Source organism: Melitaea cinxia, chromosome 5, assembly GCF_905220565.1.
Source record: "Melitaea cinxia chromosome 5, ilMelCinx1.1, whole genome shotgun sequence".
NCBI lineage: Eukaryota > Metazoa > Arthropoda > Insecta > Lepidoptera > Nymphalidae > Melitaea > Melitaea cinxia.
The window spans coordinates 10,744,524-10,764,185 of NC_059398.1; the positions used below are offsets into that span (position 1 = coordinate 10,744,524).

General features: G+C 33.8%; 1 protein-coding gene across 1 annotated transcript in view; it reads right to left on the reverse strand.

The window, feature by feature from the left end:
• Window positions 1–1,629: 1,629 nt before the first annotated feature.
• Window positions 1,630–19,662, reverse strand: part of LOC123653583 (tyrosine decarboxylase) — a 29,266-nt gene continuing 11,233 nt past the window's right edge. Inside the window, exons 5-10 of the mRNA XM_045589575.1 lie at window positions 15,587–16,126; window positions 15,319–15,508; window positions 15,177–15,241; window positions 8,054–8,259; window positions 2,001–2,081; window positions 1,630–1,812 (exon numbers count right to left, since the gene is read on the reverse strand). Coding sequence (XP_045445531.1) covers window positions 1,701–1,812; window positions 2,001–2,081; window positions 8,054–8,259; window positions 15,177–15,241; window positions 15,319–15,508; window positions 15,587–16,126 — 1,194 coding nt within the window. The 3' untranslated portion in view covers window positions 1,630–1,700. The remainder of the gene's footprint in view (window positions 1,813–2,000; window positions 2,082–8,053; window positions 8,260–15,176; window positions 15,242–15,318; window positions 15,509–15,586; window positions 16,127–19,662) is intronic.

Below are 19,662 nucleotides of genomic sequence, written 5' to 3' on the forward strand. Positions count from 1 at the left end.
TTAGGTGTTATAGCTTTGGAGATTTCGTGATGAGTGAGTCAACCTACCATCCCCCGTTTTAATCCCAAATGGGAGTTGATTTCTAAAGATACATTATTTGGACACCTTCTCATCATCTATAAGGCATACATTTTAAATTTCAAGTGTCTTACTTCAAAAACATGGGACTTTCACACAAACTTCCAACCCCCTTTACCGCCTTAGGGGTCGAATTTCGTAAAATCCGTTCTTAGCGGATGTCTACGCCTTATAAGGAGCCATCATGCCAAATTTCAAGTTTTTAGGTGTTATAGCTTTGGAGATTTCGTGATGAGTGAGTCAACCTACCATCCCCCGTTTTAACCCCAAAAGGGTATTGATTTTTAAAGATACATTATTTGGACACCTTCTCATCATCTATAGAGCATACATTTTAAATTTCAAGTCTCTTACGTCAAAAACATGGGACTCTCATACAAACTTCCAACCCCCATTTTACCCCCTTAGGAGTTGAGTTTCGTAAAATCCGTTTTTAGCGGATTTCTACGACCTATAAGGAGCCTAGCTGCCAAATTCCAAGTTTGTAGGTGTTATAGTTTCGGAGATTTCGTAATGAATGACCTTTCGCGTTTATATATATTATAGATAGATAGATTATAGCCGCTTCTAGTTTATTGTGTCCTATGGCCAAAAGTTGTCTGGAAGAAATTGCTCTTTTAAATAAGACCGCGTTTTTACATCTGATACTACATAATATAATTACTTGTTTGTTTATACTCTCCGCCAAGCCGCATCAGAGCTACGCTCAGCTAAGCTCTGATCCTTCTACTACATGGGAAAAGAGGCCTATGTCCAGCAGTGGGATATTACAGGCTGAAGCGTAGCGTTTAAGCGTTATACTGTGGTTTACAATAAAGAATGTTATTATAATTATTTTACAGTCAGAAAGAAAAAACTCGAATTGTAAGTTAACTGAATAAATTTTACTTATAAAAGGGTAATGCAGAAATATGTAGGTACCTATAATCTTCGATTAGCACAAAAAATAAATTATATTACTTTCAATTATCATCATCGCCATCATCTTCACCACTTTAGGCTATCGCAGTCAATTGCTGGACACATGCCTCTACAACTTCACGCTAAAAATGGCGTGAACTCGTGTGTGTTGACCATAGTCACCACGCTGGGCAGGGTGACCGCAGGCTTTGTCGCACCAAAGATGCTGCTGCCCGTCTTCGGCCTGTGTATTACAAAGCCAGCAGTTGGATGGTTATCCCGCCATCGATCGGCTTTACTTTCAATATTCAATTAAAATTACTTCGCTAAAAAAGTATTTGCTAAAATCTTGGAAAGAAGGCTACATAACCTTTTAGATAGTTGATTGTTGCATCAATGCGAATATTAACTAAACCATGAATGAACTTGCAAAATAGCGACACACCGTGTACTAAAACTCAGACAACTAACATTTGAAACTAAAAAAAGTTAATTTTTTTATTTAATTGCAAGTATAGTCATCACATGATTTATTAATATACAAGGTTGCTACACTTATTCTAGCTTTGTACGTAGGAAGAATATTTATTATTACCTAAGTATCACAATCACAACCAGAAAAATACTAGTTTCATAAATGAAATAAGTATATCAATGCAAGGAAAATTATTTATTGATAATGTAATACAGTAATATGTTCAATGTCGATAAAGCAAGCGCGGTCAATTAGCGGAGGGCGAAGGAGCGCGGCGTTCGGGAGAAGCTCCCGGCGACGATCCGCGGCGTCCTTGGTTGGGACTCTTCAGTCGCACCATTGTGTCGAGATGGCGGAACCTAAAGGGAAAAATCTATTAATTGTTATTTTTAATTTTTATCTAGATTCAGTACTTTTGTTCATCATATTAAACCTCAGCATACTAGAACGTCTTATAAAATACACACACAGTCACACACATCATGATTAAGATATTCTGAAATCAAGACGTTAAAAATTTGCTAGTGTTATAAGTATAGATACTTACCTCAGTGGCAAATCATTGGAATCATGGTCAACGCTTTGGAAGAAGAAAGCAAGTGGCCAGCTTATCCAAGACGATTGTTTCCTGTAAACCAAACAGTTTTTTGTATCCAATACATCATAAGGCTTTTTAAAGGATGTATGTATTTGTTGTGATGTTGGTTTCTTTGTCCTGTGCCAAATATTATACCGATTACATTGAATCTTTGTCTGCAAATGGCTTTAGTTAAAATTTATTGCAAACTTTTCATAGAAGTCAGACGCAGTGATATACAGTGAAGCCTGCTTTATGTTGTTTCCTATGTATCTACATATTTACTGACAGATCAATCTGCGGATCCAAACACTCTGCTTTAATTTTAGTTAGCGAGTAGTCAAACAAAAAAGAATAAAATTCAATCGCATATATAAATAAATTAAAAACAATTAGGTATAGCTTACTGCGAAAAAAATACTAAGAGTACGAAACAATACGTATCAACTTAAGTATTTCATTCAGAATGACGGGCACTGACATTATCTATACATCTATATGCAAATAAATAAAATTAGAGTGTCTGTTTGTAATATTAAAATAATCGTTTTTTACTAAAATCATATGGATGTATACACGGTACATATACCAAAATAACATTTTTTACAATTTTTGTCTGTCTGTCTGACTGTTTGTTTCGGCTAATCTCTGAAAAGGCCGGGCCGATTTTGACGGGGTTTTCACTGACAGATAGCTGATATAAAAAGGAGTAACTTAGGTTACTGTTATTTTAATTTTTTATTTTTTATTTTAATACTCTGCGGACTAAACAATACTTTTTTGTTAAGTTCCACGAGGACGAAGTCGCGGGCACAGCTAGTAAATATATAAACTACAATATACACTTACGATACATAGCAGACTACAAGTATATAGTAAGAACCTAAGTTAGTCCTAGAATTTGAAGTGCAAGTAGCAGCTCCAGCTGCGCCGAGAACTTTTATCTTAAATGTACATTATATTTTTTATTCGTAAGTAGGTACTTTACCAGAGACTGTTATTTTTAAACTTTTTAAAGTACTTCTTTCGAAGTGAAGATTCCTAAAATACTACCGTCGTCGTATTTCTACTTGCCTTTTTTGAGAGCACTGAAAGCTTAATCAGTTTTTCCAGTGCGTTCAAATTACTCAAACGATAACAGCATCTGACCTCTCGGACTCTAACGAAAAGCTATATACACGAAAACGAACGAACGAGTAGTTCAAGTGATCTTACCATCTAGTTACAGGGTTCGAAGCCGGGCTAAGATGAAAACGACGAGGCATGTCCTTTCTTTTCTTTTTCAATTTTATTTAAGACCGGCCAGAGGTGTTAGATCAGAAGTGCTTCCGACTTGGGAAACTAAGCGGTGGGTCCTTGTCCGTGAGATTGGGCAGGATATATCACTTCGTGTCAGCAAAATTTCTTAGGGATTCGGTTGGGAGGCTCTTATCTCCTTCTATGAGACTATTATATCTCTAGCTGACACTTCTGAGAGGGATCAGAAGATGGCCAATGCACCTCAGAATATATAACTATGAGGACCTAGCCTTAGCCTCCTTACCCCTATTCCAACCGCGGCACAATAAATATTGCAAGCCATGGGATATATATATAGGTATAGGCTTGTAATAGGACCAAATTGTACTTGCCCCCATCGAGACGAGCTCCGCAAACAACGAGTGGTGAAAATGACAGCGGACGTGCTAGCGTAACTCCGTGTCGAGTACGACCATGGCATGGCTTGTAGGGGGTAAAAAACCCACAGAACCCGGCGCTTTTGCACTATAGCCGGGCACTTTTTTGGGAATTTTCCCTTCCCAAAAGAACCAATGCTAATTTAGAGTACGGTTGTCGACGATATAGTTAAATAGTAGGTAATATTAGTAACCCGCGTTGAAGCAGCGTGGTGATTTAAGCTCTGATCCATCTCCTACGTGAGGAAAGAGGCCTATGCAGTGGGATATTACAGGCTGAAGCGTTATTTTTAATGGATGGACCGATTTAGATGTTTTTTTTTCTTAATCGACATGTGATGCGTATTAATATGTGATCCATTTAAATTTATTGAGGTCTGACAACTATTTTTCGAGTTATATCTAAAAATGCGTATTTACTTAAGACTATTTTTTCGCCGACCTATGTTGTATTATAATTTATAACTTTTTACTGGGATTTTTAATGATATCGAAAGCTGATGCTTATCTTGTAGTAATTTGATCAATATAATTATGATGACTACTTTTTGAGTAATCTTTGATAACACGTACTTACTTGATTATTTTTTCGTCTTCGTTGTATTACTTGTCGATGTACTTGAAAACGATTTTTTTTTTCGTTTGCGAGTATTATGTATTTTTTTTAATATGATTTATAATTTATATATATATATATATATATATATATATATATATATATATATATATATATATATCTATAATAATATATATAAAAGCGAAAGGTCACTCACTCATCACGAAATCTCCGAAACTATAACACCTACAAACTTGAAATTTGGCAGGTAGGCTCCTTATAAGACGTAAGCATCCGCTAAGAACGGATTTTACGAAACTCAACCCCTAAGAGGATAAAACGGGGGTTGAAAGTTTGTATGAAAGTCCTATGTTTTTGAAGTAAGAGACTTGAAATTTAAAATGTACGCTCTATAGATGATGAGAAGGTGTTCGAATAATGTATCTTTAGAAATTAACTCCCTTTTGGGGTTAAAACGGGGGATGGTAGGTTGACTCACTCATCACGAAATTGCCGAAACTATAACACCTAAAATCTTGGAATTTGGCAGCTAGGCTCCTTATAGGTCGTAGAAATCCGCTAAAAACGGATTTTACGAAAATCAACCCCTAAGGGGGTAAAACGGGGGTTAGAAGTTTGTATGAAAGTCCTATGTTTTTGAAGGAAGAGACTTGAAATTTAAAATGTATGCTCTATAGATAGTGAAAAGGTGTTCAAATAATGTATCTTTAGAAATCAACTCCCTTTTGGGGTTAAAACGGGGGATGGTAGGTTGACTCACTCATCATAAAATCGCCGAAACTATAACACCTAAAATCTTGAAATTTGGCAGATAGGCTCCTTATAGGTCGTAGACATTTGTTAATAACGGATTTTACGAAATTCGACCCCTAAGAGGGTGAAACAGGGGTTGAAAGTTTGTATGAAAGTCCTATGTTTTTGAAGTAAGAGACTTGAAATTTAAAATGTATGCTCTATAGATGGTGAGGAAGTGTCCAAATGATACATCGTAATCTATATATATAAAAGAGAAAGGTCACTGACTCACTCATCACGAGAACTCAAAAACCGCCGGATGGTCCATCCACCCAAGATTGACAAAGATGAAATTTGACAGGGAAGTAGATTATAGTTATTAGATGTCCGCTAAGAACGGATTTTGCGATATTCCACCGTTTAGGGGTTTAATTAGGGTTGATAGTTTGTATGAAACATATACAGCAGCTACAAGTTCGCCTGATAGGTTATTTATACTGCAGCCTGGAAATAAAACTAAAAATGTGTTGTATAGAGAGGTTTTATAAAAATAACTATTAAATTATACTAAATTGTGCCTTTCAAAAAGTTACTCAAAGTGATAAGCATTTCAAGTGACTGAAATAAAAAATTAATTTGCGTTAAGCATCTTAATAGTAATGTATATCTTCATAACCACGTGGACATAGTCGTCAACAGTCGGGCAACAGTTAGTGTATTATAAAACAAAGTCCCCAAAGGCGTATGTGATCGATTTCCTCAAAATCTACCGAACGGATTTTCATGCGGTTTCACCAATGGAGAGAGGGCTTCAAGAGGAAGGTTTACGGAACGGCTAAGCTAATTTTGATGCGAGTTTCACTGGAAGTTTGCCGGGAAAACTTTGTGACAAACTGATTTAAACGCGGGCGAAGCCGCGGGCACAGCTAGTATATATATATTTGTTACTTGTATTATAAATCAAAAAATTCTATTATTAATTTCGAGTCGAAATAGGGTAAGTGCTAATGGTTATTTATGCAAGGTATGTGTGTTTTCTAGATTGACGAATTAAATCCTAACAGCGTACTTTCATTTAGTGTGAAGCGTTTATTATTATTATTTTTTTGTATTTGCTAAATAGATTGCTTTGTAAAAGACATAATATTATATTGAGAACGACTCTTTTGTTGTAAGTACGTACAACTTATACTTATAATTATTATATTTGCTCGCAAACGAAAAAACCGACTTCAATTACATCGACAAGTAATACAAGGTAGGAAGACGAAAATATAGTCAAGTAAATAAGCGTTATCAAAGATTACTCAAAAAGTTGTTATCAGATCTCAATAAAATTTATATGTGATCACATGATAAACGTCAGCTTTCGAATAAATTAAAAATTACTAAAATCGGTACAGCCAGTAAAAAGTTATTGCGGATTTTCGAGAGTTTCCTCCGATTTCTCTAGGATTCCATCATCAGATCCTGGTTTTCTTATCATGGTACCAAACTAGGGATATCTTCTTTCCGACAAAAAAAGAATTATCAAAATCGGTACATTCAGTAGAAAGTTATGCGGTATAATACAACGTAGGTCGACGAAAAAAGCGTCAAGTAAAAACGCATTATTAGATATAACTCGAAAAGTAGTTGTTAGATCTCAAATGAATTTAAATGGGACCAAATGACACACTACCTTTCGATTAAAAAATTTTTTGTCGAAATCGGTCCACCCGGTTAAAAGTTCTGAACTAACATACATAAAAAAAATACAGTCGAATTGAGAACCTCCTCCTTTTTTGGAAGTCGGTTAAAAAGACTTCTTTCCACGGTTAAGCTCAAGCAGATCCTCATCATCAGTGTAATTAAAATAACATTATATAGGTACTTAGTACGAGTAGTTACGAATAAAATACCGTATTATAAACTCATCCCTTAAAGGATAAAAATAATAATTGTGTTTGCTCGCAAACGAAAAAAAAACCGACTTCAATTACATCGACGAGTAATACAACGTAGATCGACGAAAAAATAGTCAAGTAACTGCACGTTATCAAAGATTACCCAAAAAGTAGTTATCAGATCTCAATAAAATTTATATGTGACCACATGACAAACATCAGATTTGGATTAAATTAAAAATTATTAAAATCGGTACACCCAGTAAAAAGTTATTACGGATTTTCAAGAAGTTCCCTTGATTTCTCTGGGATCCCATCATAAGATCCTGGTTTCCTTATCATGGTACTAAACTAAGGATATCTTCTTTCCAACAAAAAAAGAATTATCAAAATAGGTACACCCAGTAAAAAGTTATTGCGGATTTTCAAGAATTTCCATCAATTTCTCTGCGATCCCATCATCAGATCCTGGTTTCCTTATCATGGTACTAAACTTGGGATATCTCCTTTCCAACAAAAAAAGAATTATCAAAATCGGTACATCCAGTAGAAAGTTATGCGGTATAATACAACGTAGGTCGACGAAAAAAGCGTCAAGTAAAAACGCATTATTAGATATAGCTCGAAAAGTAGTAGTTAGATCTCAAATAAATTTAAATGGGACCAACTGGCACACACGACCTTTCGATTAAAAGAAAATTTGTTGAAATCGCTCCACCCAGTCAAAAGTTCTGATGTAACATACATAAAAAAAAAAAATACAGTCGAATTGAGAACCTCCTCCTTTTTTGGAAGTCGGTTAAAAAAGCTAAATACTTACTCCAGATTGTTTATAAATAAAAGTCGTCATAACGACGATTTTTCAATTTTTTGTTTTAAAATTCTAATATCTCACACACACAATACATTAATACGTGAAGCAAAAATTGTGTATATTGAAATTTAGTACACTTCTAGTTTATATAGAGAAGGAGTGCAGAATACTATTTTTTTTTTAAATTATATATAAAAATATATTAAATCACGCATATTATACATAGTATTTATTAATTTAAATTTTTAATTATGGTCGAATTTCGACCACTGGGCGACCACTAGTTGTTATAAAACTACAATATAAGAATGTCACATTAATATGAGGTCACTTACGGTGTAGTGGGTACAATGGAGCCAGCGTCGGATGGGGTGTCCGGAGTAGCCGCAGACGGTGGAGTCTCGGGACTGGTGGGGAAGGGCGGTGGGGTCTTATTGATGGCCGGGTTGTAAATCTTCGGGTCGCTAACCATGCGGACGAAGAACGAGCGCTTACGGGCAAGATCCGCTCGGGTTTGTCGAGCACGTTCTTCATTCAAGTCCTAAATGAGATTAAATATTTTACTCATTATCCAGTGAACACATGACTTACATATGACGTCAAAGGCAGATCATATATAGATCATTAAATATTTACGTAGATATGATATAAAGGTGACCGTATTCATGACTTTTATATGATGTCATAATGGTGATTAATATGTTACGTAAAAATTATTTACTATTTCCATCATATGTGATGTAATTAATATCAAAATCATTAATTTATATAACATTTACGTTCGAATTAAATTAAACAATTACATAATTAACAAGTAATATTCTAAAGTAAAAGTTAAATAATAATATGATCAAATCTTTACATAAAAACCAAGCCATTATTGTATGTAAAATTTATACACAAGAACGGCATAATTAAATGTCAGATTTAAGTCATCCTTTTAAATACAATTTATGTTACATTAAAGTCGTGGCTCTATAAAAAATGATATTCTTATTTTTGAACTATATAAATTGACTCGATAAGTAAAAATTATATGTTATCTAATGTTTATGCGAATTTCATTCATTATAATGAAAAAACTTCTTCGAATTGTACCGCGATAAAATCTGAAAAAGTTGTTTCATTATTATATGCAGGTAATATTTATTCGTATATGTAGATATGAAATTTACCTCAAATTCTCTTTAAATACAAACTCTAAATAATATGTCTGCTTGAGCAGCATTGATAGATCATTAATATTATTATACAATTTCAAAATATTATTTTTTTTGTTAAATATGTGGAAGAATTATGATTGTGTTTTCAAATGGAACAAAAAAGTATAAATAAATTTCATAATTAGTTATTGTATTGTGAATTGTAATAAGGGTACAGTAACAAAGTCATCAGAATTTTGCTACAAACAAATATTTCGATTTTACAAAATTTACAAACTTAAAACTGTTGCAACAGTTTTAAGTTTATAATTTACGGCTCAGCCTCAGATACGTACCGCCCGATCAGCATTTTACACTAGGTGCACAACTTATTAGCTACATAAAATCAGTTCAAGTGTCATCATGATACAGTCCGCTTGTGAGCTCACACATAGCCATTAAATATTATAAAATATATTTGCATTTTCACCTTTATTTTTATATCTTTTATTTAGAATAATTAGGAGTAGCATATTAGGTGTAACCTACATCTTTTTTGGTCCTTGGAACTTACTGTCAGTGGAACTTATATTGCGAGTTTTTTGCGAACGCAGAAAGGGCCACCACGTAAGTCAACCAGTAGTAGCTTTAGTGAGTCTACAGTTCTTTATTATCAGCAGTATTTGTATCATTTCCTAAAAATGGAAGATCTTCAAGTTAGTCAAACCCAAATCATGGAGGCTATGAATCAATTTTTAATTAATTTTTAGGAAAGATGGTACCATCGCAAGACACCGGCTCATATTGAAAGCGACTCAGCACTTTAGAAAGATTATTTTGAAACTCCTTCCTTAAGGATTCAAAATAATTATTTGAGTTTTTGTGATTCTAGTGATAAACCAAAGGAATATTTCGTTCGAAATTGTTATAAGAAAATATCTGATTTTTATATTGAAACACGCTATTAACTCATACTTTTACGGTGATTTTAAATAAAAAAGTCTACTTAAGCTAGCCACCCCCTTGCAAATGAAAAAAAGAAAGAAAGAAAGAAAGAAATAGCAATTTGGAACATCTTAGGTAGGCCAAAAAGCAATTTTCAGGCTTTTCAGCGTACAATTATTAGCAGCATCAACAAAATGGGAAAAATGGGAAGACGAAGATATTTTGAAGTCGGTAAAATCACGCTGGGCCATCATTATCGCGTCGCGATAGGAAACAGAGAGCAAAGACGATCCTGACGATAATATGAAGAAATACTCAGCAGCTATGAACAGAAATTTAACGACATCAAAAATAATATAAACAGCAAAATGTAGTCTGATCTTTATCGGGAGAAAGCCACCCTAAAAACTAGTGGTTGTCGTTTAAAGACTTGTTTGATAGCCTAAAAATGCAGTTTCTGAAAAGTCAGTTAAAGGATAAAGCAGAAAAACTAGTGCAATAATGGCACATATCTACGGATAATCAAGTATGTTGAGAATTTTTAAACAACCGCTACAGTAACACAAAAAATATATTTAAATCTCATATGAATATCCTATTTAACCAGCCTGTTATTCAGCAAACAGCAACAGTCCGCAATTGCATTAAAAAGATTTAAGACACCACCTACAAATTTATTATATTTTTATGCTATTAAAAATTGGGAGTCAGCATAGAGAATTGGGACCCCGTGATCGTCTATATACTCACAACGACTACATCGACCTACTGAAGCATTCGAGATATATATATACACATATATATATATAACAATTTTAAAATATTAACGACAATTTTTAGAAACAAAAGCATTAAATTACGATATTTAATAATGAACCAATTAAGCAATGACGACGCCTTGACGCAACGGTGTGACCGTTATTGTAAACCATATGAATTCGTAACTGACTAACGGATTCGCCACCAAGTACCATTATGAACTCATATTTTTCGTAGTTTGGGTACACAACTGTTTATATCATTTAAAGTATTTTATTGCTGTTTTAGTATCGCTTAAAAAATATTTTTCCATTTTTTATATTTCACTTCATTCTAAGCAAATTTATTTTTTATGTTGATTTATCGCTCGAATTTTATATTAATTTTATTGTCCATAAAGATGATGACGTGTTGGCACAACAGTCACAGCACTGGTTTGTGACTGTTGCACTGGCGGTTGCGGGTTTGATTCCCGCATAGGACAAACATTTGTACTGGCCATACAGATGTTTGTCATGGTCTGGGTGTTTGTACAGTCCTTATGGATCACGTGCTTCGGAGAGTACATTAAGCTGTCGGTCCCGGTTGTTATTCTCTACACCATATATTTATAGTATGAAATATATCCGCCAACCTGCATTGCAGCAGCGTGGTAGATTAAACTCTGATTTTTCTCCTACATGGGTAGAGAGGGCTATGCCCAGCAGTAGGATATTACAAACTGAAGTGAATTAAGCAAAGCAAAACAGAAAATTATAATGTACGTTAAATAATTGAGCAATATGTGAATGATCTTTCTAAACAAGGAAAAAATGATTCTAAGCGTAAGCTTCTCTGCTTAAATCCGCCTCATAACTGAAACAATACTACTACTACACTAATGACTAATGAGATAAATATCGAGTCGATAATCTTTACACCAGAGATCGCACTCGTCAATAGTATTAGTAATATATCAATTTCTATCTATACGATGAACATATCAGACGGTGTCGGACAAGATATAGACAATATCGACAAGAATACTAAGCGGCTAAAGTTGGCTTCGTAAATAGCCTCAACTATCACGATTTCCATCACTATGTCGCTATATACTGTATGGCGGCCGCAGGGCTGGCGGTTGTGGATAGCAAGTGGTTGCAGGTGACATGCAGATGTGTTTGAGCCGTACGCCCGTCTCCGAGCAGTGATCAGCAGGATACATTGTGTGTGTTCGAAAAATCTAAAGTGTAAAAGTGCGAGTAAAAGGAGAGCAAAGTGATTTTAGTGTCAGTATTCTCGGTCAAGATATTCTAAATTAGACTACTCGATCGGTTTACAAAAACACTTCGCTCGTTTTATTAAGATGAAATTTTAGTCGTACTCGCTAACTAAACAATTGTCGGGTCCACCTTGTAAATTAGCTGTTAAGTTTTTTTTGTCGGTTTTACCTTTGTTTTAGCTTAGCTCACATCTTCTCACCCAGGAGCATGTACGGTTCAGCCGCACATCCATATCGCTCAATCAGCATTGTACACTAGTTGCATAACTTGCTACATAAAATCAGTTCACATACCATCATCAAACATTGCGTTCGTAAGCTCATTCATAGCAATTAAATGTTACAAAATATATTTTCATTTTAACTTTTATGTTTATATAATTCATTTATAATAATCAGCAGCAGTAAATTAAGTGTAACATACAGGAATAATATTCTTGTTTATAAATTAATATTTAATTGTTTTGATTCACACAGTGTTAAAAAGTTTTTGAAAAGGTTGCGTGGTTACGGCAGCAAAGAATATAGCCACCCCCTCTTCCTGTGGGTGTCTTAAGAGGTGACTAAGGGATAACACAGTTCCACTACCACCTTGGAACTTAAAAAACCGACCGATGGCAAGATAACCATCCAAGTACTAGCTTTGAAATACACAGACTGAAGATGGGCAGCAGCGTCTGCGGTGGGACAAAGCCAGCCCTGCCGTCACCAACCCGCCTGCCCAGCGTGGTGATTATTGGCAAAATATATGAGTTCACGCCATTTTTGGCGCGAACTTGTGGAGGCTTATGTCCAGCAGCGGACTGCGATAGGCTGATGTGTGTGTGTGTGAATGTTAAAAAAATTAATCAAATTGACAACCTTTCCCTCTTCGCAATCGCCCGCTATCGGAAACGCATGCGTATTAAGTGTTTGAATGCCGAAAATTAAAAACTTTTAAAAATACCTAACCTAAGCCTAATCGCGTCCTTATTGAGTTTTTAAAAAACAAAAAACTGAAAATATCACAATTTAAAAATTTCGAAGACAAACGCTGCCGATTCTAAGGCTCATTCAAAGGTTCATTTATATATGTCGTTGGGAAGAACTTACAAAGGCCTACAATTTGATATCACTGCCAGATTTTTCTCGAGCATGAGCGCTGAGAAATCGGCAAAAAAACAAGTACCACGTGGCCAAGTGCTCCGACTTCCCAGTGTGCACGGGCAACTTAGTGTACATTATTTGACGCAGCGCAACGAGCCAAGCACGCTGGCACATCAGGCATAATTTTAAGTGTGTACTTCCAGAGATATTCAGTTTCAAAATTTTAGCTATTCGTCAAAATTTATTATTTCCAAATTTAAAGAGACAACCCCCTCAAATTTTATTAAATTCGATAGAACTTCACTAGATCTACATAGGTTTTAAATTTGAAAAGTTTTTAACCGACTTCCAAAAAAGGAGGAGGTTCTCAATTCGACTGTATTTTTTTTATGTATGTTACATCAGAACTTTAGACCGGGTGGACCGATTTCGACAAATTTTTTTTTAATCGAAAGGTGGTGTGTGCCAATTGGTCCCATTTAAATTTATTTGAGATCTAACAACTAGTTTTCGAGTTATATCTAATAATGCGTTTTTACTTGACGCTTTTTTCGTCGACCTACGTTGTATTATACCGCATAACTTTCTACTGGATGTACCGATTTTGATAATTCTTTTTTTGTTGGAAAGGGGATATCCCTAGTTTGGTACCATGATAAGAAAACCAGAATCTGATGATGGGATCCTAGAGAAATCGAGGGAAACTCTCGAAAATTTGCAATAACTTTTAACTTATAATTATATATTAACTTTAATTATAATTATATGTTAACTTTTTTTACTGGGTGTACCGATTTTGATAATTTTTAATTTTATCGAAAGCGGATGTTTATCATGTGGTCACATTTAAATTTTATTGAGATCTAATAACTACTTTTTGAGTAATCTTTGATAACGCATAGTTACCTGACTATTTTTTCGTCGATCTACGTTGTATTACTCGTCGATGTAATTGAAGTCGGTTTTTTTTCGTTTGCGAGCAAACACAATTATCTTTTAAAAAATTTGGGATGAGCACGAGAGAGTTATAGCTTTTGTCTAATATTTCTGGGAGTAATTTCAAAAACTAGGTTACGATATATTTAAGCTATTTAATTTTTGTAGATTTATAAAAATTGTATTAAGTATTTTATATTGTTTTTTCTATAAAAAAATTGTATTTTTACCCCTATAAATAGTGGGTTGGTATAAAAATTGTTATGTTTCCATATTTAGTTAGCGCTAAGTGAGCCCAATCAAACGAGCCACACGGGTGTTTTCGATCAGAAAGAGCTGGGATTATAAGCTGAGTCTTTGTTGGCCATATTTGTCACCATTTGTAAAATTTTATTTTAGCTGCAACCATTTCTCTGTATAGAGAGTGTGGCTGGGGTTTCTCGCGAAAACATTGTAGCGGAGAGATCTTTGCGATGTTTTTAATTAATAATAAGTTGACTTATAAAGTATGCGCAGTATAGTTAATTTTTCTCATAACATAACATTTCACATGTACAAAACTTTTAAATATAAGTATTAAAACCCAGTAATTGAATTAACGCTTGTGATTGTCATTTTTACTTTTCGGGTTGTTTTTCTTAAAGAATTTTAAAAAATAATTTAAAAATTGCTGTCTATTAATTAATAATAAGTTGGGTTATAAAGTGTGTGCAATGTAATTAAAAAATCTCTGTTTCGCTTGTCATTCTAGACTCCAAACAGCAACAATAGTTAAACAAGCCTTTTAAATAACATGTATCAAAATATGCTAATTATATTAACCTTTAATTTTTTTATTCTTACTTATGCATTGTTTTCATTAAAATAAAAAAATATTTTTTTTTGTTTATTAACGTTTAGCTAAATTGTGGAATAAACGCAATATTAATAAGTATGATAATGTTTCTGTACGTAGTCGGAAGTAACTTTACATAGCTATGACATCCGAGTTATGTCATCTAGACATAAGCTAAATGATAATAATTATATCAACCGTCACAATTTCTTAATTATTTTATATCACTAAGACATCAGAGTTATGTAATTTAGACACCTAAGTCATAGTAATGTTAATTGGATGTCATATTTATGTCATATATATATAACGTAAGACCGATACGTCAAGAAGTGGTGTGGCTCAATTATGATGCAGATGTGGCCTTTATTTTACGTAAATCGAGACATTGAAGGACGTTATTCTGACGTCAACTTCACATAAATGTGTTCACTGAGTACAAGACAACATTTACCATTATATACGTACTTGTGTGTAATTTTGTAAATACTGACCCTTTCTTTATCAGGTCCTTCTATCAATTCTGTTGCAAAGTCAGTAATAACATCCCATGCGTATTCTGGAACAGAATTAAATTGTTTCACGAATTAAAAAGAATGAGTATTTTAATTGTAAATAAATTATATCGTGTCTTACCGATATCTTCACGTGTGGCATATTGGTAAACGACGCAAAAACGAATAACATATTGATCGCGGAAAGAAGCTGGGACCATATGAATCTTCCCAGAAGCGTTAATGTTAGTCAATAACTTCTTATTCAGTTCGTCCACTTGTTGATGATTTTCGTCAGGGCTTCCAATCAATCGAAAGCATACTAAGCCCAACTAAAATTTGAAAAAAAAATGAGCTTACACTTTGGTTTTTATTATTTTTGCGATTGTAAAAGTTATAAAAATACTAACCTTCACTTGGTTTACCACCTCGAATCGTGAATCCTTTTTAACAAGTTGCTCGAAATACTTAGCAAGTTCACAGTGCCGGCGTACATATTTCTGCAAACCGCTAATACCATAACTTCTTAACATGAACCATAATTTGAGCGAGCGGAATCGACGACTTAGTGGTATTCCCCAGTGGCGATAATCAATGGCTGTGTGATCGTAGCAGTGCTGCAGATACAGTGGATCCACTACAAGTGCTGATGTTAGTAGGTATCTATTTTTTACCCAGAGCAAGGAGCAGTCAAATGCAGTGAGCATGAGTTTATTAGGATTCGTGTTAAACGAATCCGCGTATTCGACTCCTGCTAGATGGTATTTATGCTCAGGGCATAAAAACGAACTTCCTGCGTACGCAGCGTCGATATGGAGCCACACGGAAGGAAATTTTCGTACCACAGGTCCTATTTCGAGCAAGTTGTCGAATGAACAGGTGGATGTTGTGCCTAATGTAGTTGATACAAAGAAAGGCACTAAGCCAGCTTCTTCGTCTTCTTCCATTGCCTTTGAATAAAACAAAATTTTAATATTTTCAAAGTTTTAAAATAGCGTTAAGATAATTAACATTTTTGTACTCATTTATTTGTACGTACTCATTATAAAGGATAAAGAATTTCTCAGATCAAATAAATTAGCTTATTACTGTAATGTACGTAAACAGAAATACAATAGTAAGTACCTAGTACTAAAGCCTTAAACTGTAAGGCTTTTATTATTTATCTATAAATATATTTCACCTTATAATTGGATAAAATTGATTGATGCGATATAAGTAAAAAAAAATTGGCCAAGTGAGAGTCGAATTCGCGCACGAAGGATTCCGTACATTAAGTAAACTAAATATAAGTAAATTTTCTGTAAAATATTTAATTATTAAATAAAGCTAACTACTTTATAAATATTTCAAGGGATTACCTAGTGATGATTTTAATATCGGGCAAAAAGCGGCAAAAAAGTCACTTTTGTTGTATGAAAGTCCCGCCTAAATACTTGTACTATAGTATAATTATTTATTATTTAAATAAATCTACAATCATGTATTTTGTAAATATTTCAAGTGCTTCACTGTTACCATTTATTGATATCAAGCAAAAATAGGCAAAGAGATTTCGTGAATATTTCAAGTGCCCACCTATTGCCATTATTGATATCGAGCAAAAAGGGGTAAAAAAATTGGGTTTGTTGAATGGGAGCCCCTCTTATAGATTTATTTTGTTTTGCTTTGTTTTTAATGTGTATTGTTATAACGGCAACATAATTTGTGAAAATGTAAACTGACCAGCTATTGCGAGTTTTTGAGATACAGCCTAGTGACAGACAGACGGATGGACGGACGGGCGGACGGACAGACAGCGAGGTCTTAGCAATAGGGTCCCGTTTTACCCTTTGGGTACGGAACCAAAATAAAAGCCAAAGCTCAGTCGCTAAGTCAGTGTTATCATAATACAAGTTAATATGTCATTAAATAAGCCGTTTCAATTTCAAGTCATTTTAAAATTTAATTTAGAAGAATAATTAAAGATCCTATCATCTTTGTTAGACAAAAGACAATTTTGATTTTAAGCGGGTTTTATTTAAATCGCTTCTTTCATAAGAGGGCTGAATTGTGAATTTTCAGTATTCGAAGCTTAGAAAGTAGCGCGAAAAGCGGCATATTGCCTTTCGGCTCGCCACGTATTTCCGGCATTTACAGGCGATTCATTAAACGACGAACGCAGGGCGAGATGACGACGTCGGAGTTTAAGATATTATGACGAAGCTCGCCTCTTCAATTACTGCTCGATTATCTGAACCTCATCGCGTCTTACCTGCTTCGTTACTTCATCACTTATTATTATTAAGATTTCATCAATAGTAATATTATATAAAGAGATAAAGTTTTTAACTTTGTTTGCTTGTAGGGAAATTCTTTCACTAATTGAAAGCTACACTATTCAGGAGTGATATAGGCTATATTTTATTGTTATTGAACAAAAAAATCAGTGAAAAGTAATAGTATATGTAAATCAAGTCGGAGATGTGCAAGCGAGATGAAAACTTTACTATATATTTGCATCACAAAAATAATAATTTTTGGGTTGTCTGGAAGAAATGGCTAAATAGCCATAAGTCCGCCCATTGTACTTCACAGTCTGTAAATGTTTTTTTTAATGTGTTTATTGTCTAAAATGTAGTCGGGGTGTACAATAAAGTATAAATAAATAAATAATTTTTTACCATGCTTTGCGTTAATTTTGAACGTATCAACAACACGACAGAATCAATCGCGCTTGCTATAATTGTATTGTAAAATATCTTATGTTAATATATAAAATTCCTGCGTCACAATGTTAGTTACAATACTCCTCCGGCTGAATCGATTTTTATAAAATTTTGTGTTCATATCGGGTAGGTCTGAGAATCGGCCAACGTCTATTTTTCATACCTCTAAGTTATAAACGGGGAGGATTAACAGGGTTAATAACTTATATAGCAAAACAACGTTTGGGGGGTCAGCTAGTATACCTATATTATAGTAAGTACTTACACCTTAAAATAAAAATATTACACCTTAAAATAGTTAAAATGATGAATTTACTTTCTTTTTTACGTTTAACGTTACGATTAGTCGTTGTCGTTTCTACATATTTTAGTATTTGTGTTTGGTGTTTTAATATTATATACAAGACTAGCGACTCGCACTGGCTTTGTGCAATGCTGATACACTACAAAATGTCTTTATATGCAACCGCTATGTCCCAGCATTTTAAATCTATAATATCTTCGAAAATATTAATTTAAATTACACGCTGTAAAGGGCTATATTGATCTATATTAAATGTATAATGTATTTAAGATACTTTTTAAAACAGCTTCGCAAATAAGCTATTATTTCTCGCAAAAAGTAAAGGATAAAAAGTGGTTATTATGGATTATTAACCCTAAGAGATAGACATACACCACTGCGGAATTTTTTATAGACCCTTTTAAAGTGTACAATACTGTAGTAAATTATTTTAAACTATCTCGTAGGGCTAAGCCAGAAAAAAACGTTTGCAATGTAAGCGCAAAAAAAATTTGTTTATTTACGACATCACATTAGAAACAATCACTCTATTTACTAAAGAAAACCGCATCAAAATCCGTTGCGTAGTTTTAAAGTTCTATATGTCTGTCACAGAGACAGCGGGAAGCGACTTTGTTTTATACTGTCTAATACCTTTAAACGAGCAATTCTTGTATATAAACACACACATATATATGTATATATATATATATATATATATATATATAGGAAACTGCTGCAACGATTTTCTTAAAATTTAGTGTACAGGGGTTTCGGGGCCGATAAATCGATCAAGCTAGGATTCATTTTTAGAAAATTTCGTTTTATCGGTGTTTTTAGGCAGTGAAAATCTGCTACAATACTGTTGGAATATGAAGGTAAATTTCGCCATTGTTTCCAAAGTTATAATAGCTAAGGTGGGAAATCAGCTGGTCCCGAAAAGAAAAAATTCCGGTCCGGTCTCCACATCGATTATTTTTCCCCTTTTTTTATAATTGCAGTCGTGATTTTTTATTTAAATAACCAGTTCATATTTTTTATTATTATGTCGGTAAGTACAATATTATTCATATTTTATCAATACCTAATCCGTATTTAAATATGATTTTTAAAAAACACGATTTACTAAAAAAAAAAAAAATACCGAGCTAAGCTCGGTCAACCATGTACTGTAGTGATAACCGGAGTATGTGATATAACAAAATTAGATATCTACTCGTAAATATTCTAGTGCTAGCTAGAAATACCTACTTCAATATTATATATAAGCATGGACATTTCATTAGTAAGACCAGCAGTGAATTTACACGGGGCCCAGGTGCCTAGGGCGGCAAATTTTTTACGGCGGCAAATTTTTTAAATTGACATAATTGACATTATTTTTAGTCTTATCAAGATTCAGATCAATTTAATTAATTAATTATATTAATTAATAATTTTCTGTTTAATTGATAATTCAAGAAATTCAATTCATACAATATTTTTGAATTATAAT